Source organism: Lepus europaeus, chromosome 9 (assembly GCF_033115175.1).
Source record: "Lepus europaeus isolate LE1 chromosome 9, mLepTim1.pri, whole genome shotgun sequence".
NCBI lineage: Eukaryota > Metazoa > Chordata > Mammalia > Lagomorpha > Leporidae > Lepus > Lepus europaeus.
The window spans coordinates 50,344,938-50,368,847 of NC_084835.1; the positions used below are offsets into that span (position 1 = coordinate 50,344,938).

General features: G+C 43.4%; 1 protein-coding gene across 8 annotated transcripts in view; it reads right to left on the reverse strand.

Moving 5' to 3' along the window:
• Positions 1–20,369, reverse strand: part of ZSCAN16 (zinc finger and SCAN domain containing 16) — a 28,599-nt gene extending 8,230 nt beyond the window's left edge. The window contains exons 1-5 of one of the 8 annotated variants that reach the window (XM_062201296.1): positions 20,283–20,369; positions 18,547–19,016; positions 17,392–17,530; positions 13,463–13,513; positions 8,421–8,508 (exon numbers count right to left, since the gene is read on the reverse strand). In XM_062201296.1, the coding sequence (XP_062057280.1) occupies positions 13,497–13,513; positions 17,392–17,530; positions 18,547–18,933 (543 nt within the window). In that variant the 5' untranslated portion in view covers positions 18,934–19,016; positions 20,283–20,369 and the 3' untranslated portion in view covers positions 8,421–8,508; positions 13,463–13,496. The other 7 variants (XM_062201297.1, XM_062201289.1, XM_062201290.1 and 4 more) reach the window with 7 other exon arrangements.
• Positions 20,370–23,910: the final 3,541 nt, after the last annotated feature.

Sequence of the window (23,910 nt, forward strand, 5' to 3'; positions counted from 1 at the left end):
CAAAAGATCATGAGAAAACATATGGACAACTATATGCTAAAAAATTAGAAAACCTCAAAGAAACGTGGGCATAAACAACCTACCAACACTGAATCAAGATTTAGAGGGCAGGAGGAAGGGTAGGGTGGGAAGTATCACTATGTTTCTAAATCTGTATATATGAAATACATGAAATTTATATAACTTAAATAAAATTTTTAAAAAACATAAAAAAACTGAAGTAAAAAAGGGAAAACAGAATATTTAGAAGATACAAACAGAATAATATTAATGAGATTGAAGCCAAGCAGTAACTAAAAATCTTCTATCAAATAAAGTTCAGGATCTGACAGTTTCACTACTGAATTCTACAAAACATTTAAAGAGGAGGTAATTCCAATACTTTTCAAACTATTCCAAAATATCCAAAAGTACAGAACTTTGTTAAACTCTTTACATGAGGTCAGCACTACTCTGATACCAAAAACAAATACACAACACAAACATAAAACCACAGAACAATATTCTTGATGAAGATGAATGCAAAAATTCTCAACAGAATATCAGCAAAGTGAATCTAACACCACATATAAAGATCATAATCACAATCAAATGGGATTTATACCAGGGATGCAAGGTTTGCAAATTAATAAATGTAATAAATCACATCAGCAGCATAAAGAACAAAAAACATAACATTACCTCAAAAATGCAAAAAGAAAAGCATTTGATAAGATTCAATGCCCTTTCATGATGAAATCAAAAAATTAGGCATAGAAGTAACATACCTGAAAATTATAATGGCCATACATAACAAAACCACACTGAAAGTACCACACTGAAAAGAGAACATCTGAGAGCATTTCACATCAGATCTGGAACAAGAAAAGGATGTCCATTTTCACGACTCCTATATAGTACTGAAGTACTAGCAAGAGAATTAGGGAAAAGAACGAAATAAAGGGCATCAAAATTTGAAAGAAGTCAGAATATCTATGTTTGCAGATATGATTTTGTACAAATGATAAAACCAATTCAGTAAAGTGTCAGTATGCAAAAATCAACATACAAAAAATCAGAAGCATTTTTATACAGCAACAATGATCTTGTGAAAAAGGAAATCAATCACAATAGCTACAAAAATATCAGTATTTAGAAATAAATTTAATCAGGCCAGTGCCGTGGCTTAACAGGCTAATCCTCCGCCTTGCAGCACTGGCACACCGGGTTCTAGTCCCGGTCGGGGCGCCGGATTCTATCCCGGTTGCCCCTCTTCCAGGCCAGCTCTCTGCTATGGCCCTGGAAGGCAGTGGAGGATGGCCCAAGTCCTTGGGCCCTGCACCCGCATGGGAGACCAGGAGAAGCACCTGGCTCCTGGCTCCTGGCTTCGGATCAGCGAGATGCGCCGACCCCAGCAGCCATTGGAGGGTGAACCAACGGCAAGAAGGAAGACCTTTCTCTCTGTCTCTCTCTCTCTCACTATCCACTCTGTCTGTCAAAAAAAAAAAAAAAAAAAAAAGAGGAAGCTGGAGAGGGCCGGGAGAGCCCGGGTTCCTGCCGGCCGGCTCCTCCTCTAAAAATAAATAAATAAATAAATTTAATCAAAGACATTAAAGATCTCTAAACACTGATGAAAGAAGAAAAAAAGAAATTATCAAGGACACAAAAATTGGAAAACTATCCCTTATCCACAGATTGGAAGAATTAACATTGTTAAAATATAGATAGTATTAGTACCTAAAGCAAACAACAGATTCAGTGCAATCCCTATCAAAATACAAATGACATTCTTTCTAGAATTAAAAAAAAATCCTAAAATTCACATGGAACCACAAAAGACCCAGAACAGCAAGAGAGATCATGAGTCAAACCAAACAAACAAAAAGGCATCACGAAACCTAATTTCAAAGAATACTACAAGAGGTCGTTGCTGTGGCATAGGTTAAGCCTCTGCCTGCAGTGTCCATTCGACATGGGCACCAGTTCAAATCTTGGCTGCTCCACTTCTGATGCAGCTCCCTGCTACTGCACCTGGGAAAGCAGAAGATGGCACAAGTACTTGGGTCCCTGCAACTACATGGGAAACCTGGAGGAAGCTCTTAGATCCTGGCTTCAGCCTGGCCCAGCCCTAGCCATTGCAGCAATTTGGGGGGTAAACCAATGGATGGAAGATTCTCTCTCTCTCTCTCTCTCTCTCTCTCTCTCTTTCTCTGGCTCTCCTTCTCTATAAGTCTTTCAAATAAATCTTTTTTTTTTTTTTTTTGACAGACAGAGTGGATAGTGAGAGAGAGAGACAGAGAGAAAGGTCTTCCTTTTTGCCATTGGTTTACCCTCCAATGGCCGCTGCAGCCGGCGCATCTCACTGATCTGAAGCCAGGAGCCAGGAGCCAGGTGCTTCTCCTGGTCTCCCATGGGGGTGCAGGGCCCAAGGACTTGGGCCATCCTCCACTGCCTTCCAGGGCCATAGCAGAGAGCTGGCCTGGAAGAGGGGCAACCGGGATAGAATCCGGCGCCCCGACCGGGACTAGAACCCGGTGTGCCGGCGCTGCAAGGTGGAGGATTAGCCTGTTAAGCCACAGCACCAGCCTCAAATAAATCTTAAAAAAAATTTAAACAGCATCATACAGCCATAAAAACCTACATATAGAACAAAATAGAAAACCTAGAAGTTAATCCATGCACATAGAGCCAAATGATTTTTTATATACACCAGAGCAAGGAATCTTTTCAATAAATGGGGCTGGCAAAACCGTGTATGTATATACGTAGAAGAAAGAAATTAGATCCCTACCTCACCATATACAAAAATCAAATCAAAATGGATTGAAGACCTAAATGTAAGATCTCAAAGTATGAGACTGCTAGAAGAAAACAGGAGAAATGCTTCAAGACAATGGTGCTAGCAATTATTCTTTTAAAAAGACCCCAAAAGCAAAGGCACTACAAATAAAACTAGACAAATGGGATTATACCAAACTCAGAAGCTTCTGTACAGCAAAGGAAACCACAACAGAATGAAGTTATCCAATAGAATGAAGGGAAATATTTGCAAGCCACTTACCTGACAAGGGATTAATATCAAGAATACATGAGGGGAGCCGGCGCTGTGGCGCAGCAGGCTAAAGCCCTGGTCTGCAGCACTGACACTCCAGATGGATGCCAGTTGCTCCATTTCTGATTCAGCTCTCTGCTGTGGCCTGGGAAAGCAGTAGAAGATGGCCCAAGTTCTTGGGTCCCTGCACCCATTTGGGAGACCTGGGAGAAGCTCCTGGCTCCTGGCTTTTGATCAGTTCAGCTCCGGCCATTGTGGTCATTTGGGGACTAAACCAGCAGATGGAAGATCTCTCTCTCTCTCTCTCTGGCTCTACCTCATTTTATAACTGTCTTTCAAATAAATAAAATAAATCTTAAAAAAAAAAAAAGAATACATGAGGAACACAAAAAACTCAACAACCAATCCAGTTAAGAAATGAGCAAGGGCTGGCACCACGGCTCACTTGGCTAATCCTCCGCCTGCGGCACTGGCACTCTGGGTTCTAGTCCCAGTTGGGGCACCGGTTCTGTCCTGGTTGCTCCTCTTCCAGTCCAGCTCTCTGCTGTGGCCCGGGAGTGCAGTGGAGGATGGCCCAGGTCCTTGGGCCCTGCACAGGAGACCAGGAGGAAGCACCTGGCTTCGGATTGCCACAGCGCCGGCCGTAGCAGCCACTTGGGGGGTGAACCAACAGGAAAAGGAAGACCTCTCTCTCTCTCTCTCTAATTCTGCCTGTCAAAAAAAAAAAAAAAGAAAGAAAGAAAGAAAGAAAGGAGCAAGGGACCCGAATAGACATTTCTCGAAAGGAAATACAAATGGTGGCCAAAAAATATATTAAAAATTGCTCAATATCCCTAGCTATCAGGGAAATGCAAATCCAGATCACAATGAGGTATCACTTCATCCTTGTTAGAATGACTATTATCAAAAAGACAGAAAACAACAAACACTGGATAGGATGTGGAAAAAGGAAAACTCTTAAATGCTTTTGATGGAAATGTAAATTTGTAGAGCCACTATGGAAAACAGTATGGAGATTCCTTTAAAAACTAGAAACAGAACTACCATATGGGAACCAGTGCACAGCGGGGTAATGCCCTGGCCTGAAGCGCCAGCATCCCATATGGGTGCCGGTTCTAGTCCCAGCTGCTCCATTTCTGATCCAGCTCTCTGCTATGGCCTGGGAAAGCAGTAGAAGATGGCCCAACTTGGGCCCCTGCACCCACGTGGGAGACCCGGAAGAAGCTCCTGGTCCTGGCTCCTGGCTCCGGATCAGCACAGGTTTGGCCACTGCAGCCAATTGGGGAGTGAACCAGCGGATGGAAGACTCTCTCTCTCTGCCTCGCCTCTCTGCGTAACTCTGACTTCCAAAAAATAAATAAATCTTAAAAAAAAAAAAAAAAAAGAACTACCATATGATCCAGCAATCCCAGTACTGGGTATGTATCCAACAGACATGAAGTCACTATATCAAAGATATACCTACAACCACCATGCTTACTGTAGCATTGTTCACAATAACCAAGACATGGAACCAAACACTAGATGGATAAAAAAGTGTGACATATATACACATATTATTCCACCATAAGAAATAATGAGGAAGCAAACTAGATGGAACTGCATGACACTGTTAAACAAAATAATCCATGTGTAGAAGCTTAAAAATAAAAAAAACTGAACACAGAACGGTAATTACTGGAGTCTGGGAGGAAAGCGATTGATACAGAAAGCTTGGATAACGGAGCAAATTAGAGTTAGATTGAAGAAATATGTTCCTAATGTTACACGACATAGAGGGGAGACTATAATTCATGATAAGCTCACAGCTTCCAATCATAATATAATGTCAAAGGAGAAATGCTGATTATTCTGTTTTGATCAGTACACATCACACACATGATAGCCCATAAATATGTACAATTGTTTTTTTAAAAATTTACATAAAAGAAACTCATCCAATTTTTTAAAAATTTTATTTAAGGTATACAACCTTCATGTATAGAAATCCATCCATGAAATGGTAATGCATTCAAAAGCCAAAAGAAAAAAAAATTGGAAGGTACACTATATAAAACATTTGTGTTCCAAGAATCCTAGTTCCTCATTAGTCTAGGTTATCTGATATTTTGTAAGGGTAATCACACACTTAACACACAGGTGCGTGGTAATTTGACCTAAATCTAATTCCAGGGGCCAGCGCTGTGGCACAGTAGGTTAACGTCCTGGCCTGAAGTGCCGGCACCTTATTTTGGCGCCGGTTCTAATCCCGGCTGCTCTACTTCTGATCCAGATCTCTGGTATGGCCTGGGAAAGCAGTAGAAGATGGCCCAAGTTCTTGGGCCCCTGCACCCGCATGGGAGGCCTGGAAGAAGCTCCTGGCTCCTGGCTTCGGATTGGCGCAGTTCCGGACGTTGCAGCCAATTGGGGAGTGAACTATCGGATGGAAGACCTATCTCTCTCTCTCTCTCTCTCTCTCTGCCTCTCCTCTCTCTGTGTAACTCTGACTTTCAAGTAAAGAAATAAATCTTAAAAAAAAAAAATCTAATTCCGTTTTTTAGATTAGATTATGTTTAACAATCCTCTTCCTCCAGCTATAATACACCCCTTCTCATAAGGCTGCGAAGTGTCATTAAGTTAACTAGCCCAGGAAGATGCAGGGGCCCTTCTCCACAGGTCAAATCACTTTCTTTGGTTATTATTGCAGCCTCCTTGGTGTCTTTCACACAGTAAGGCAGGAAGAGATCTCATTAGTGGCTGATTTAGCTATCAATATCTTCTAGAACTTTGTGCAATGACAAAATTGGTCTGTATTAATGTGTTGAATATAGCAGCTACTTAGATTGAGTATTCTGTATTCAACAAGCTTGAGACCAGAAGTATTCAGACTTAATGTGTTTTTTTTAATTGTGGAATATTTGCATATACATAATGCAATCTGGGGATTGGACTCAACTCTAAACAGGAAATTCATCAATATTTTATTTATACCTTATGCACATTGTCCAGAAGTAACTTTATACAATATTTTAAATAATTTTGCATAGAAACAAGGTTTGTAAGTCACAGCTAAAGGGGTTGAGAGGGTGTGCTTTTTTTCACTTAGGTTACTGAAAGTATACACCTGCATTTTTACTGCAACCTGACACAGTAATCAGGCATGAAATTTTTCACTAACAACATCATGTTGGAACTCAAAAAAATTGATTTTGCAACATTTAAGATTTGGATTTCCCACACCCATGTGGGAAACCTGGATGGAATTTCAGGCTCCTGGCTTTGGCCTGGTCCAGCCCCAGCTATTGTAGCCATTTGGGGAGTGAAACAGCGGTTGGAAGATCTCTCTCTCTGCAACTCTGCCTTTCAAATAAATAAATCTTTTAAAAGACAGAGAGAGAGAAATAAATAAGGCTAATGTCACTGAGGAAGGAAATTTTTTATTTAAGAAGAAATTTATATAGCCACATGTTGATACAGACTACAATATTGGCCAGCACAGATACATGCCAACATCTCTCATCTCTTTCAGTTTATGAAGGCCTGAGAACCAGAAGTGTTTTATCCAAAATTATAGGTACCTAACACACTCTAGTATACCCCTTCACAGCAGCACTTACTGATAATGATTGGTTACTGATTTCACTTCCACTTTGTTTTCTTCAATCTGTGTCTTTTCTGATGACTTCCTTTTTACCACTGACGAAGATCACACCCAGGCTACTCAGACTCAAAAAAAGATATAAGCATTTAGCAGTTATACAGGCAATGATGGAACAAAATAATTAATATTCTTTTAGTTAATTTCAAAAGCAGTTTTAATCTATTTTAACCTGTCAAAACACACCTGCTTGTGGCCTCCATTATCACCTACACTGTACAGGAAGAATGAAGGCAAAATTAATTTCCTTCCTGAAGTCATACACTGAATAGGAACTAGAGAAAAGAGAGGTATACTTTCAACCAGGAAATATGGATCTTGGACTACAAGTGAGTAGTGCAGTGGAAACGCTTTTGAAATAACTCTTGATTCTTCCCAAACTCTAAAGTAATTTAGAAATAACAGGATATTTCCCTTAAGAGTCTCGAGGGCCAGAGAAATTTTTCACAATTGAAGCTCTGTTTACATTCAGCAAACCAATAAGGCCTCTAGGTAGATTCTCTGATAAGCAATTTGCTGTGGAGCCAGTGTTGTGGCATAGTGAGTAAAGCCGCCGCCTGTGATGCCTGTATCTCATAAGAAGTTGGTTTTTAGACTTTTTAAAATTTATTTGAGGGGTCAGCAGTGTGGCGCAGAGGGTTAACACCCTGGCCTGGAGCACCAGCATCCCATATAGGTGCCGGTTCAAGACCCAGCTGCTCCATTTCCGATCCAGCTTTCTGCTGTGACCTGGGAAAGCAGTAGAAGATGGCCCAAGTCCTTGGGCCCCAGCACCCACGTGGGAGATCCAAAAGAAGCTCCTGGCTTCGGATTGGCACAGCTCCAGCCGTTGCAGCCAACTGGGGAGTGAACCATCAGATAGAAGACCTCTCTCTCCTCTCTAGTGTAATTCTTTTGAATAAATAAAATAAATTTTTAAAAATTATTTTTTTGAAAGAGTTACAGCAAGAGAGAGAAATCCCATATGAGATGTCGGCACTGCAGATGGTGTAAACCACTGCACCACAGCACCAGCCCACAGGGTGCTGTTTGAGTCCCAGCTGCTCCATTTCTGATCCACCTCTCTGTTATTGTCCTGGGAAAAGCAGAAGATGGCCCAAGTGTTTGGGCTCCTACCACCCACATAGGAGACATAAATGAAGCTATTGTCTTCAGCCTGGCCCAGGACTGGCCATTGTAGTCATCTGGATCGATCGATCGATCTATCTATCTATATCTAACTCCCTCCACCCTGCACCATAACTCTTTCAGAATAAATAAATAAGTCCTTACAAAATAATAATAATAATTAGGCCTGAGTACCTATTACTTCTACCATGTTAGTAGGGCGAATGTGCTGTATGAATTCTTTGATGTCTAATGAGAGCTGAACTTACACGGAAAGGCCTCCCACACTCATCACATTCATATGGTTTTTCACCTGTGTGGATTCTCTGATGCTGAATAAGACCTGTGCGCCCACTGAAATCTTTACCACATTCTTTACATTTATAGGGCTTCACTCCACTGTGTACTCTGTGATGTCCAATAAGATGTGAACGTTGAATAAAGGTTTTGCCACACTCATCACATTTATAAGGTTTCTCTCCAGTGTGAGTTCGTCTATGCTTACTAAGGTCTGAGCTATGACTGAAACTTTTCTCACATTCTTCACACTTATATCGTCTTCTTTTCCTCTGTTGCCATTCTAATCTGCCTGCGTTTTCAATAGCATCTTTGGATTCACAATGCTGAGGATGATCTTTGTTAAGTCTGTTATTTAATTCCCCAAGGAATTCCACGTCTTTAATCATATCTTCCATCTGGAACAACTCTTCATTTGCAGTCCTGGTTTTATCACCTGTAACAAACAAACAGTACGCAAATAGGTCCTATTCTAGGTTTGGGATGCATAAAGTCTATGGAGGAAAGAACATCAAAATTTCACAGAGGTCGGTGCTGTAGTGTAATGGGTAAAGCCACCACCAGCAATGCCAGTATCCCAAATGGGTGCTGATTCCAGTCCCGGCTGCTCCACTTCCAATCCAGCTCTCTGCTATGGCCTGGGAAAGCAGAAGATGGCCCCAGTCCTTGGGCCCCTGCGCCAGCATGGGAGACTCAGAGGCTCCTGGCTCCTGACTTCAGATCAGTCACTACAGCCATTTGGGGAGTGAACCAGTGGATGGAAGACTTCTCTCTCTATCTTTGCCTCTCTCTGTAACTCTGCTTTTCAAATAAATAATTTAAAAAAAAAATATGTCACAAACATGTTATAAAGTAAAGCACATACAACACTCATATGATATTTGGTATCACCTCAATTTTGGTACTAACCTAGCATATAGTCACAATACAGGAAAGAAATTAGGAAGAAGTAAGTAAGGAAATGACAGCAGAATAAGTTATTTGACAGCAGAATAAGTTATTGAGAGAAAAAGGCAAAAATGTGGATCCAGAGATTACCTGACCATTTATTCAAAGTATGCAAAGGCAGTGTGGTAAATGGGGGGGAAAGGCAGGGGGGGGGGGGCTATAGATATATCAAGGATGGGGCCGGCACTGTGGCATAGTGGGTAAAGCTGCTGCCTGCAGTGCCGGCATCCCATATGGGCGCCAGTTCGAGTCCTGGCTGCTCCACTTCTGATCCAGCTCTCTGCTATGGCCTGGGAAAGCAGTAGATGATAGCCCAAGTCCTTGGGCCCCTGCACCCTTGTGGGAGATCCAGAAGAAGCTCCTGGCTCCTGGTTTTGGATCAGCACAGCTCCAGCTGTTGTGGCCATTTGGGGAATGAACCAGCAGATGGAAGACATCTCTCTCTCTCTCTCTCTCTCTTTCTCTACTTCTCCTTCTCTGTGTGTAACTCAGACTTTCAAATAAATAAATCGGCCAGCGCAGCAGCTCACTTGGATAATCCTCCGCCTGCGGCGCCAGCACCGAGGGTTCTAGTCCCAATTGGGGCACTGGATTCTGTTCCTCTTCCAGTCCAGCTCTCTGCTGTGTCCCGGGAAGGCAGTGGAGGATGGCTCAGGTCCTTGGGCCCTGTACCCGCATGGGAGATCAGGAGGAAGCACCTGGCTCCTGGCTTTGGATCGGCGCAGCGTGCCGGCCGTGGCAGCCATTTGGGGGGTGAACCAACAGAAAAAGGAAGACCTTTCTCTCTGTCTCTCTCTCACTAACTCTGTCAAAGAAATAATAAAATAAAATAAATAAATCTTTTTAAAAATTTTAAAAAAAAAGATATGTCAAGAATAATTAAGAGGGAATACAGACTAGAGAGGAGAGGGGGTGGAAACACAAACTTAAAAGAAACACTCAGGGGCCTGAAATATAGTGGCCATAAAAGTGACTGAAAAGGCTAACAGGATTTAAGACCTGAGAAGAATGTCATGGACAGGAACCATGAGAGAGAGGTCTTCCACCTGCTGGCTCCCTCCCCAGTTAGCTGCAACAGCCAGAGCTGCACCAATCTGATCCGAAGCCAGGAGCCAGGAGCTTCTTCCAGGTCCCCCATGTGGCTGCAGAGGCCCAAGGACTTGGGCCATCTTCCACTGCTCTCCCAGGCCACAGCAGAGAGCTGGACTGGAAGTGGGGCAGCCAAGACTTAAATTGGCACCCACATGGGATGCCGGCACTGCAGGCAGCAGCTTAACCCACTACATCACACAACGCCAGCTGCTCATCACCTGTCTAATCCTAGCTTGTTTTCTTACTTTACTGTTCCTCAGAATCACAGATTTCTGGGCTTACCCTTTCCCTAGTTTCCAATTTGTTAAGGATAGAGTGGAAATTAAGAATTTGCATTTCTAGCAAGTTTCCAGGTGAGACAGATTCTGCTGGCCCAGGAACCATACTTTGAGAAACACTGGTCTTACCATTCCCCAAGGTACACTTCAAACTCTTCTCTAGTAAGTCTTCCTTAATCTCCCCAGCTAAATGTGCTTTCTTCCCCTTCCTAATTCTCATGTCCTTAACCTCAAGCTCGGCATAGAACTTGCCACACACTGCCAAGTACTCAGTAAATACTTGATTGTATAAGAAAAGAGCTGTTCTGCCCATGGTGCTGGTATTCCAGGCATCCCATACGGGCACCAGTTCATGTCCCAGCTGCTCCTCTTCCAATCCAACTTTCTGCTTATGGCTTAGGAAAGCAGTAGAAGATGGCCCAAGTGTTTGGGTCCCTGTACCTGCATGGGAGACCTAGAAGAAGCTCCTACCTCCTCGCTTCAGATAGGTTCAGCTCCAACCATTGCAGACATTTGGGGAGTGAACCAGTGGATGGAAGACCTTTCTCTCTGTCTCTTCCTCTGTCTGTAACTCTACCTTTCAAATAAATAAGTAAATCTTAAAAAAATAAAATAAAATAAAAAAGGAAAGAGCTGTTTTGATGATTTCGGGAGGGTAAAAGCCACCATTTATTTGGTCCATGCTGCAACCACCATCTCAATAGAATACAGCAAATTACAAAATAAAAACTGTACAATGATCACTGGTTATAATTTCTAGTAGTTCATTTGGGACTATGAAGAAGCACCAAGCGCTACCAGAATGCTTCAGTACTGAGGCTGAACACAGAAAGCACTAACTCTGACTCTGGCCTGAGTGCCATAATTCTGTTCTTCATTGTCATCAACATGATCTCTTCCTCAAATCTCACCTCTTTCCCTATAATCATTTTTTGAGAGTGGATTTTCTAAAATTTTGCTCTTTGTTATTTGTTCTAAGATAACATTATCTTGGAATCTAGAACATATTATCTCTGGCTAGAAAATATCAAGGATAAATGAGAGCCAGAAAACCCAGATTCCAATCCTAGTTTTGCTCTAATTGTTTGAATTTTAGCAGATGATAACCACTTTAGTTTTTGTATCACTTCTGTGCCTTCTTTTTAATCTTCCTTATCTGTGGTTTGGATGATCAGATGAGGGAATGTATAATAAAGTATCTGGAAAACTACGATATTTTGACAGAAATATCGCTAAGTTAGTAGATAAAACAAATCATGGAAATCAAAAACACTCCCATACCACTAGAAAAAACAACAACATATTGACTCAACAGTTGCTTTTACATACTTCAGTGACTGCTAGTTGGTTTCCCTACAGGGTAACAATGACAACGAATATTTAAGAGAAAAAGGGTCAGCACCAATGGTCAGTTTACTACCTTCAGAGTCTTGTACCCATCCTCAGGACAACTCTTTCAGGATAAAGCTATAGACAAATCTTTCATCAGGACTTTGCTTTTGTATTTTTTAGAGATAATATTTTTTTAAAAGATTTATTTATTTATTTATTTGAAAGGCAGAGTTACAGAGAAAGGGAAAGAGAGAGAAAGAGAGAGATCTATCATCTACTGGTTTACTCCCCAAATGGCCACAATGGTCAGGGCTGGGCTAAGCCAAAGCCAAGAGCCTGCAACTCCTTCTGGGTCTCCCACATGAGTGCAGGGACCCAAGGGCTTGAACTATATTCTGTTGCTTCCCTAGCCCATTATCAGGGAGCTAGATCTGAAGTAGAGCAGCCAGAACTTGAACCAACACCCATGAAGGTTTCTGACACTGTAGGCAATGACTTAACTCGCTACAAAGATGGCCCTTAGGGCTTTGAATGATAATTTTTTTTTTTTTGACAGGCAGAGTGGATAGTGAGAGAGAGACAGAGAGGAAGGTCTTCCTTTTTGCCGTTGGTTCACCCTCCAATGGCTGCTGTGGCCAGCGCATCTCGCTGATCCGAAGCCAGGAGCCAGGTGCTTCTCCTGGTCTCCCATGGGGGTGCAGGGCCCAAGGACTTGGGCCATCCTCCACTGCCTTCCAGGGCCATAGCAGAGAGCTGGCCTGAAAGAGGGGCAACCGGGATAGAATCCGGCGCCCCGACCGGGACTAGAACCCGGTGTGCCAGCGCCGCAAGGTGGAGGATTAGCCTGTTAAGCCACGGCGCCGGCTTGAATGATAATTTTTAAAAATTCAGTCAATTTCCCCTTGGCCAGCAATTAAAATTGTAACTGTTTTCCTTAGCTCTCTAATTGAACAATGTAATTAAAAATATTTGGAAAATGTCAAAGTAAACTTTTCTTATCTTAGAGAACTGCAGTCTACTTAGCTAACTGAATTTCAGGGCCTTGTTTATATCTCTTGCAAGTGCTAACTTAACCCAGACTAACATGATTCGAAGAGATCTTGTTTCAGAACTTATAAAATTAGGAAGAATTGGTGTGTCTTCTCCCCAGGACCATTTTTCTTGTTATTACATGTAATGGCACATGTAATACCAAGAGTTTTTATCTGTTATGATTCCAGATAGGAATTCTACTGCTCCATCTACTTCCTAAATATCTCTTTATTTTCCCCTTTCTCTTTCTCCAGCCATATTCCTGCTCTGGTCTACTCCTCTCTTTGAGAGTGGCCTCCCCCTCACCTCTCTGTTTATTTTTTCACTCTACCATAGCTGTATGCTTAATTCAAATATAGATTTGGAAGACAGAGAAAAAGAAATGAGTTACTTTTGATTTCATTATCTTAAAATAACCACAGTTTACATTTGGCAATATTCTTCCAATCTTTTTCTGTTACAATGGCATTTTTTATTTATTTTTGTAAATATAAAAGGCAGACAGAAACAGGGACAGATAGACAGAAAGATTTATCCACTGATTCACTTCTCAAATGTCTATAACAGTTGGGGATGGGCTAGGCTGAAGACAAGAGCCTAGAATGCAAGCTGGGTCTTCCATGCAGGTGACAGAGACACAAGTACTTCAGCCATCACATGCTGTCTCCTAAGGTGCACATTAGAAGGAAGCTAGAATTAGAATCATACCTGGGACCTGAACCCAGCAACTCCAATGTGGAACTCAGAGTAGCATCTTAACTAGAAACAGAAAGAAAGCAACATCTTAACTGCTGCACCAATCATCCACCCCACATAGAAACTTAAAAATGGGAAAAAAAGTGAATCACTTGTGTCACCCACTTTGTTATTTAAAATATTATCACAGATTCAAGCTAACAGGATGAGGTTCCACTTTCTCAGCATTATACTCAGCAATCTTCATCACTGGCCTTTGATTTTTGCCTCCCATAAAATCTTCCATATTAAAATCAGAGTAATTTGGGGCCAGTGCTGCAGCACAGTGAGTTAAAGCCCTGGCCTACAGCACACACATCCCATATGAGCGCTGGTTCGATACCCGCTGCTCCACTTTTGATCCAGCTCTCTGCTATGGCCTAGGATAGCAGTAGAAGACGGTCCAAGTCCTTCGGTCCCTGCACCTGCATGAGAGACCCAGAAGAAGCTCATGGCTCCTAGCTTCAGATCAGCTCAGTTCTTGCCGTTGCAGTCATATGGGAGTGAACCAGTGGATGGAAGAATTCTCTCTCTGGCTCTACTTCTCTCTGTAACTCTGTCTTTCAAATAAGTAAATCTTTTCTTTTTTATGTTAAGATATTCTTTTTTTATTATTCTTTTTTTTTTATTTTTTTGACAGGCAGAGTGGACAATGAGAGAGAGAGACAGAGAGAAAGGTCTTCCTTTACCATTGGTTCACCCTCCAATGGCCGCCGCGGCCGGCGCGCTGCGACCGGCCCACCGCACTGATCCGAATCCAGGAGCCAGGTGCTTCTCCTGGTCTCCCATGGGGTGCAGGGCCCAAACACTTGGGTCATCCTCCACTGCACTCCCAGGCCACAGGAGAGAGCTGGCCTGGAAGAGGGGCAACCAGGACTAGAACCCGGTGTGCCGTCGCCACAAGGCAGAGGATTAGCCTATTGAGCCGCGGCGCCAGCCTCAAATAAGTAAATCTTAAAAAAAAATTTTAAAAATCAGAGTAATTGTTATTCTTAGAATGAACTAATGTACTCATGTTTTGTTTTGTTTTTTTCTTCACTGTTCTCTTTCCCTACAATGTTAGCTCTTTTCAGTTTCCATGCATCTAACCAGATCAGCTCAGGCAGACCTACTCTGAGATATCTTTGCAGGCCCACTACAAATATAGTTGTCCTTTTCTCTGCAGCTCACAGCCCGTCTCTAGCACAGTAATTATCATGGTATGGTAATAACTCACTATCCTACTTCTTGAAGAAAAATAATCTAAATGTCTTATCTTTGGATTCCTTTTAGCTACCATGGTACTTAGTATATAGCTGCAACTCAATAAATATTGAATGAAAAAGGAATGAATGAATAGAATGGGAGGCTCTTAACCTTAACTCTAGAGCCAAACAACCACAATTCCACCCCTAGAGTTAAAACACTGAAAGACTCCTTTAAATTATATGTAAATAAATAAAATCCTTTACAAATATTAGCTAAGAACGTCTTAGCTCAATATAATTTTCAGGTTGAGGGCCAATGTTGTGGTGCAGTGGGTTAAGCTGCCACTTGCAATGCTTGTATCCCACATCGGAGTGCAAGTTTGAGTCCCAGTTGCTCCACTTCCAATCCAGTTCCTTGTTAATGTGTGGTTTCAGCCTGGCCCAATCCCAGCCACTGTGACCATTTCAGGAGTGAACCGGTAAATGTAAGATCTCTCTCTCTCTGTGTCACTCTGCTTTTCAAATAAAATAAACTTAAAAATAGTCATTTTCAGATTAAATAAATCACCTGGTAGGAATCCTAAAGAAAAAGAACTATACAGTTGAAATATAAGTTGTAGAAATCAGAAAGAAGTCAGAATATAAGATACAGCCCAGAAGAGGGATTATGGACATATGAACATGGCAGCCCCTAAAGAAAGGGCAGAGAGCATGGGAAATGGCAGAGCTTGGGCAAACTGAGATTTAAAATCTGCCTGCATTAGCGTCATTTGGGTGTACACTAGACATCTTGGTTTGTAATTAGTGAGCTAGAATGGGGGACCACACCCAAGTCAACCTGAAGTGCAGATTTAAAAAAATAATAATAATTCTGCTGTTCTGATTGATCCTTGTTCTCTTCCCATCTCTTTCGGCAAGATGGTGTTACAGACTTAATTGTGTCTATCTCCCCCCAAATTCATATGATAAAGTTCTAATCCCTAATGTGACTATATGTGAAAAAAGGGCCTGTAATAAGTTAATTAAGGTTAAGTGAGGTCACAAGGGTCAGACCCTAATCCAATAGGACTGTATCTTCATAAAACAAAGAGAGACCAGCCATGTGCAGGTAGATAGAAAGTCATGTGAAAAAAATGAAAAATCTATAAAACAAAAACAGAGACCTCATCAAAAACTAACCCTGGGGCCAGCGCTGTGGCACAGCGGGTTAAAGCCCTGGCCTGAAGCGCTGGCATCCCATATGGGTGCCGATTCGAGTCCCAGCTGCTCCTCTTCCAATCCAGGTCTCTGCTATGGCCTGGGAAAGCAGTAGAAGATGGCCCAACTTGGGCCCCTGCACCTATGTGGGAGACCTGGAAGAAGCTCCTGGCTCCTGGCTTCGGATAGGCACAGCTCCACCATTGCAGCCATCTGGGGAGTAAACCAGCATATGGAAGACCTCTCTCTCTGTCTCTATCTCTGTCTGTAACTCTCTTTCAAATAAATTAAATAAATCTTAAAAAAAAAAAAAAAAAAAAAAAAAAAAAACTAACCCTAATCTTGGACTTTTAGCCTCCAGAACTGTGAGTCGACAAATTTCTGTTCTTGGCTGGCGCCGTGGCTTAACAGGCTAATCCTCCGCCTTGCGGCGCCGGCACACCAGGTTCTAGTCCCGGTTGGGGTGCCAGATTCTATCCCAGTTGCCCCTCTTCCAGGCCAGCTCTCTGCTATGGCCCTGGAAGGCAGTGGAGGATGGCCCAAGTCCTTGGGCCCTGCACCCACATGGGAAACCAGGAGAAGCACCTGGCTCCTGGCTTCGGATCAGCATGATGCGCCGGCTGTAGTGGCCATTGGAGGGTGAACCAACGGCAAAAAGGAAGACCTTTCTCTCTGTCTCTCTCTCACTATCCACTCTGCCTGTCCAAAAAAAAAAAAAAAAAATTTCTGTTCTTTAAGCCACCTAGTCTATGATATTCTGTTATGGCAGCCCTAGCTAACTAACACAAATACAGAGTGCCACAAATTCTCCTATCTCAAAATGGAAATTTAAGGGCATTTGGAATTAGAATCATCAGTTAAGAAATATAAGGTATTATAAGCTTGAATGAGTATTTAAATCCCTTCCTCTACTCCTTGAGTCCAACAGAGGATTTTAAGTTCAATGAGAAACTAGAATGTAATTCTTCCTGTGAGGAGGCAAAGGTAAAAGGAGGATAAAATTCTCTGTAATGAGCTAAAGGACAAGAAAGAAATCTTTAAAAATGAGATAATTATGAAAAATATACACCACTCTGTTATGGTTTGAATACTTTTGTCCCCTCCAAAACTCATGTTGGAATTTAATGTCCATTGTGAGACATTAAGAAAGCGCACACTAACACAACTGTGGTAGTTATAGGAGGGTCCTTTTGGAGGTGATCATGATTAAATATCACCAGAGTGGAGCCTCCACTATTTAAATACTGGTGACTTTATAAGACCAGAACACACACACACACACACACACACCTTTCACTTGCCACCTGATGCCCCATACCACCACCTCAGGACTGCCAGCAAGAAGGCCATCTTCAGATGTTGGCCTTCAACCTTGGACTAAACTGAACCAAAATAACCTCTTTTCTTCATAGCTTACCCTGTTTGTGGTGTTGTGTTATTGGCAATAGAAAATAAGTGGTCATCTCTAACCTAAGAAACCACCTTTTCTCTCATACACACAGAACTGTGACTCCTTACCATTTCTTTGTAGATCCCCAGATGCCTGTCCCATAAAAGTTGTCTTGTGATGGAACTGGACAGTCAGTAACCCATTCGGCATTCCCAGGGGGGCCAACCTGTCCAAGAGTATGTCTTGCCTCTCTGAATTGGCTGGAACCTGGAAACAAGGTATAACTCAGCTTGTAAGGTAGACTTGGTGGGAACAGAAACAACTTCAGGTAAAAGATCATTAAGAAACACCTGCTAGGGACAAGACACATAGAAAAAGAAACAAATTCTCATTCAATTTTAAATGGCATTAATACCTAGGAAAAGAAGGAGACTAGTCTCTAATTCAGAACACTAGAGTGTGAAATTCAGTGTCTCTTCTCCCACTGATGTCAAGAGGTCCATGGGGTGCAGGGCCCAAGCACTTGGGCCATCTTCCACTGCACTCCCTGGCCACAGCAGAGAGCTGGCCTGGAAGAGGGGCAACCAGGACAGGATCGGTGCCCTGACCGGGACTAGAACCCGGTGTGCTGGCGCCGCAAGGCAGAGGATTAGCCTAGTGAGCTGCGCGCCGGCCTTTTAAAGAGACTTTTAAAATCATCTAGTCCAACCCCCAGCAAATGGAAGCATTTCTTTTCTAACTGTACTGTTCAATTTGGTAGCCAGTAGCAAAATGAGACAACTGAGTATTTAAAATGTGGCTAGTGCAAACTGAGATAGGATAAGTGTAAAATGCACACCCAATTTTAACAACTTAATACAAAAAAAAATTTAATATCTAATATTCTATACTGATTGTTTTGAGTTAATTAAATATAACTAATTTCACCTGTCTTTTTTTTAAAATGTTGCTACTAGAAAATTTAGAGAGAGGTAGATCACAAGTATAGTTCCATTGGACAGTATGGTTCTACAGTAACCTTGGCATCTACTTCAATAATTCTATAGGAAATGAGCTTCTTACAGGGTACCCCATTTCACTGATGGGTAAACATGAAAACATTTAACTTCCCACTGATCCTAGCATTCCAAACTGACAAAGAATCAGTCTGTCTCTTCTCTCCTTACCTAGTTATACTTTAGTTTCTTGACACTGGTAATTATGTCCCTTCTTTCATACGCCTTTTGCTTTGGCTTGGTCCATACACCCTAATGACATTCAGCCAAACAACTGCCCCTTCACACCTGCTTCCAGGGTTCATCAAGTTCTTTTTCCAAATCCTCCAGCATGACCACTGCCTCCTCTCCAGTCTCTGGATGGTGTGCCTGCACCCATGCTTGCAATTCCCTAGGAAGAATTCTCAGGAACTGTTCCAGCACCAGCAGGTCTAAAATCTGTTCCTTGGTGTGGCACTCTGGCCTCAGCCACTGGCAGCAAAGCTCCCACAGCTGGGTCAGAGCTTCACGGGGTCCAGGTGCATCCTGATAGCAGAGCTTCCTGAACTGCTGCCTGAAGAGTTCCCTCCTTTGAAGACTGTGCCTTTGTGACATGGAGTCCAGCCCCCAGCAATGATCCTCCATCTTAATTTTCATTAGTCCTTTTTGTTCCTCAGTTTCCAGGGCTGCAGTCATCCTGGGCTTTGATACTTCGCTTACTTCTCTATCTGGGATTGATTCAGAAGGAATCCCTCCAGGAACTCACCTCAGAGAGACACCTAAGAAATAAAAATTATCATAGAGAAATGACAAAACTGCTGGGAACATAAACACACTAACAAAGCCAAGCGACTGGAGCTGAGTCAAAGAAATCAGTCTCATACGAGGCTGGAAATAAGAACAGTGAAACAGGGACACAGTTTGGTGTTAGGCCATCCAGTGGAGGGGGGGATGGGGTTGCCCAGGGTCCCCTCACAGGTAGGTAGAATGACCTTTACAAACAGGCTGCCAGCTGTGGCTGTTAGTAAAATGGCCCAGTCTTATCTATGACACGATCTATACCCTGACACCATCCTAGGCTCTAGCTCCCATTGCCATTGCTGGAAGCCAGGTGGCCACATGGCCCAACTACAGGTGTCAGCTCCACCCCCACCCTAATGGGATTCACTGCTCCTACTTCCCTGCCCGCCAGGAAAACTTGTCTCCAGACCCACTGGAATCTCCCCCACTAATAGTTTCTTGTGTTGCATGTATGACCTTGTGGTTTTAAATCACACTTTCAGAGTGGCTGCAATCTTTCACCCAGAGCTGGTACAGGAGGGGACTGAACCCTAATCGAAGGAGTTCAGCCCCGCTATCTCCATGAGCCCCAAGCCAATCAACATATGTATGTGAAACCCCCATCCAGTGGAATGATTCCCCCAACAGAATGATTCAATGAACACATAGTAATACCTTAAAAACCCTCAAAGCCAGTGTCCCCACTCGGGTATTCCACCTGGTCTCCTCTCAGACCAGAGGCTCTTTCTGTCGCATGCCAATCAAATAAAAGTTTCTGTCTCTTTCTAAATTGCTTCCCCGCTTTTTATTTCTATAGTAAACTGAGTTAAAGAACCCAAGAAACTCGCTCCTGCAACCGCCCTCCCCTCGGCGACCGGTTCTACTGTGAAATTCAGAGAAAGTTACTCTAGATCTAGACAACAGCTACAGATCCTCACATAAAATTCTGTTTCTCTTTGGGGTGTATATATTAAGTGAGGACATAGCGAAATACCTGGCTTTGTACAAGGCAGAAGGAAGCATTGAAGAAACACTGAATAGTAACAGCTTTGTTAAAAGGCTCTTCCACTGCGCATCCCGAGGTACGTGCATCGCTTGCGTCTCCAGGATTCGCTAGGTGCAGGGTGTCTGCGCCAACCCAGGCTAAAGGTCCACACGGCAGTGGAACCCGCGCCCGGTATCCCCCTCCCACCCAGTCCTCTCTCGCACACCTGTGGAGGAAGGAAACCCTCCTCTTCTCCACCGGGGAGCTGCGAGATACTCACACGGCATGGGGAGGTAGGTACTCCGGTAGCCCTGGAAAAACGCTAATCTTAAACACACCAAGGCGCGACCGCCGCCGCCACCGAGCACTTCCGGCCACTCTAGGCAGCTCCGACTCGGTGGCAGCCACAAATTTGGAACTTCCGGCAGCTCTAGGAAGCCCGGGGTTGATGTGCCTGTTATTGTTGGGGCCTGGGCTTGTCTTCACCAAGTCTCAGCGCTGTTTCGAACTTTTTTCCACCTTAACAAGATTTTCTCGTTGTATTTAGTGAGTAATATGAACAATGCATTCACCTAAGTTTATCAAAAATTAAACCCTTCAGCATCTAATTTTGACAACCAGTATTTTTCGTGACTTGTGTGCAGATATCTTTTCATATCCACATTGCACAGATTTTTTACCTTTTCTTTTTTCCTGCCGCACAAATTGCAGCATTGTACATCTTGCTTTTTTTTCGTACCAGTTGATCCTAGAGAACGTGCAGAAGAGTTTCCTCCATTTTTCTTCTGAAAACACTACTGGTATTCAGCTGTGAGTAATGGGCCATCACTCCATAGATGGGTGTTTTCCCATTTCTTTTCAAATGCACTACGGCAATAAATTACTGTGAATATACATCATTTCTCATTTGTAAGGATATATCCATGGCCTGTATTCCTGGAAGTGGAATTACTAGAGTGTACACTACGGGCATTTGTACTTTGCTAGTGCCAAGTTATCAAAGGACCACAATGAAAAAGCATTAAAAATTATTTTAGATTTGTTTATTCATTTTATTTTAAAGGCAGAAAGAGATCTCACATCCACTTGTTTAGTCCCCAGATGTCCACAATTGCCCAGGCTGGGCCAAGTGAAAACCAGGAGCCATTCCATCCGAGTCTATGCCATGGATGTTCAGATCCAGGACAGTGAGAAAGGTCTATTCCTTGCCGTTGGTTCGCTCTCCAATGGCCGCCGCGGCCGGCGCGCTGCGACCGGCCCACCGCACTGATCCGAATCCAGGAGCCAGGTGCTTCTCCTGGTCTCCCATGGGGTGCAGGACCCAAGCACTTGGGCCATCCTCCACTGCACTCCCTGGCCACAGCAGAGAGCTGGCCTGGAAGAGGGGCAACCGGGATAGAATTCGGCGCCCCGACCGGGACTAGAACCCAGGGTGCCGGCGCCACAGGTGGAGGATTAGCCTGTTGAGCCACGGCGCCCGCCCGGATCCAGGAATTCTAACTGATTCTCCCACTTGGATGCCAGGAGCCCAAGTAGTTGGGCCATCTTCTGCTGCCTTCCCATGTGCAGGGATGTGGATGGGAAATGGAGTAACAGAGACACTACCAGACCTGCAGAAATGGGATGCCAGTGTTGTAAACAACAACACTAGCCCCATAAAAAATAATTTTGTCTTGGTCATTATCATGGCTGAAAAATGCTTGGAATTCAGGTTAAGAATGAAGTGATACGATTTTAATAGAATGCTCACAGAGGACCTCAACTAGTACACTGATGTTTGAGCAAAGATGAAGGGATCTGAGGGAGTGGGCAGTCAGGGTAAAGATGTTTCACTGAGAGGAAGAATGAATGTGAAGAACTAGAGTAGACTGTTTCAAGTACTGTATTCTAGGAACAGGAAGGAAGATTGTTATGTCTGGGTAGTGGCAGTAGAGGGAGGGAAAGAGAGAGAAGGACTTTTTTGCTATTTACTACAAGATGAGAAGTGTTACATCCTGGTCGTGGACTTGTTGCTCAGTATACAAATAAAAAGAAAAGTTCAAAAGAGAGTGCAAGAGCAAAAGCAAGTTTATTTGCCATAAACCACAGAAGCTACCCCGTGCAGGAGAGGGGCCCCAGAGCTGGGAATCTGTTGGCCCAGCAGGTCTCCTCTCATTCAAATTATTTTTTTCCTACCTCCTCCATTATTTGTGAGGTGCTGGACTCTCATTAAGTATATATAGTAGGGGTCATATTTGGATCAGCTCTCCTGCCTCTGTACAGGAGCATTGAAGTGGTCGATAACTGTATCCTCACCTTTGTTCACAAGTACAAAGGGGCCTCCATTGTTGGATCCCTGATGTCTATGAGCATGAAGGGTAAGTATTGGTTAATACTTCCTATATCCTTACCTTAGGTATCATAACTCCTTTGTTCTTCCTTTGGTCTATTTTAAATTATGTTTTCTTACATTTTGTTTTTCCAGGAGGGTGGAATTTTCCCAGAATTTGCCCAAAGTGCAAAACTTTTCTGCAACTCTACCTCAGGGGCCCACTTTCCCTTACAGAAGCAGCTTTTTCTGAGAAAAGTAACAGGATTAAACTTAGGTTCTGGAAATATTATTCTGGCTACTGTACTAAAAAGAGACTTGTGGGGGCTGCTCTTGTGGGAGATACTCTTGTGGTGTAGTGAATAAAACCACTGCCGAAATCCCACATGGGGGCAAGTTCACATCCTGGATTCCCCACTTCCATTCCATCTCCCTCCAAAAGAAGACACAAGAATTTGGGGCACTGCCGCTCACATGGTAAACCTAGATGAAAGCACCTGGCTTTCACCTGGCACAGCACTGACCACCGAGGGCATCTGAGAGTGAACCAGTGGATGGGAGAGATCTCTCACTCTCTCTCTCACTCTCTCTTTTGTAACTCTGACGTTCAGATACGTAAATAAAACTTTGAAGAACATGGCACAAGTGTTGGGACACTGGAGACCAGTTGAAGCACCGGGCACTGGCTTTGATTTCATTCAGCCCTGATGGTTGAGTCAATACTTTTAAAAATAAAACTGTTAATCTATAATATATATTACTTAATATTTTAAATAATGTTACCACCAAATCTGGTGAGAAACAATTATTGCTATTTTTTGGAGGTAATAACATAGTATACTGGTTAATATATTTGGTTGAAATAATCACACTAACCTATACAAAGCAAAACAAGTAGGTATTATGAAAACTATTACCAGAGATGTATCCACAAAAAGGGGTACTGCCGCACGAAGGAATAATAACATGAAAAGAAAAGGCATTATACAGGATCACTGCATTTCAGATTGTAGCTTTTTGAACATATTTAGACCTCAATGTTCAATGTCATCCACTTATTAAACACTATACTGTAATTACAATCGGAAAATTTACAGGTCCACGAAAAAATTAACCTTAAAAGTACTCGAGTATATATGTATGAAACAGAGAGAAAATGGAGAAAATGTCGGTACGAAATATCTGTGCTTGTGTCTAAAAGTGAGCAGGCACTGAAGAAATTGTGTTGGTGTAAGTCGGAGACAGAGGGAGGAGGGTGCCTGTATTGCCTGCGTGGCTTGGTGTGGGGTCCCTCCTTTGCGCTCTGGAGGGCTTCCGCGGCTGTGGCGCCTGGCCGCGCACGGCCAGGTGGCACAGAGGGCCCGCGGGTTGGCTGCGCGGGGCACCGGGCCCTGAGTGGTGGGCCACCGTGCCCTGGCGTTGTCTTCGGGCGGTGGTCGTGGTCACTGGGCTCCCTGGGAGACAGGAGCCCGGGAGGGGCGGTGGGAGTGCAGGTGCCGGGAGCCGCTGGTGCGGCGGGCTGCGGGGGTTGGGGCGGGGAGCGGGACGTGGCCGGCGGCAGGGGAGCGCCGCGCGCGTGTGAGGTGAGTCGCTGGTTTGG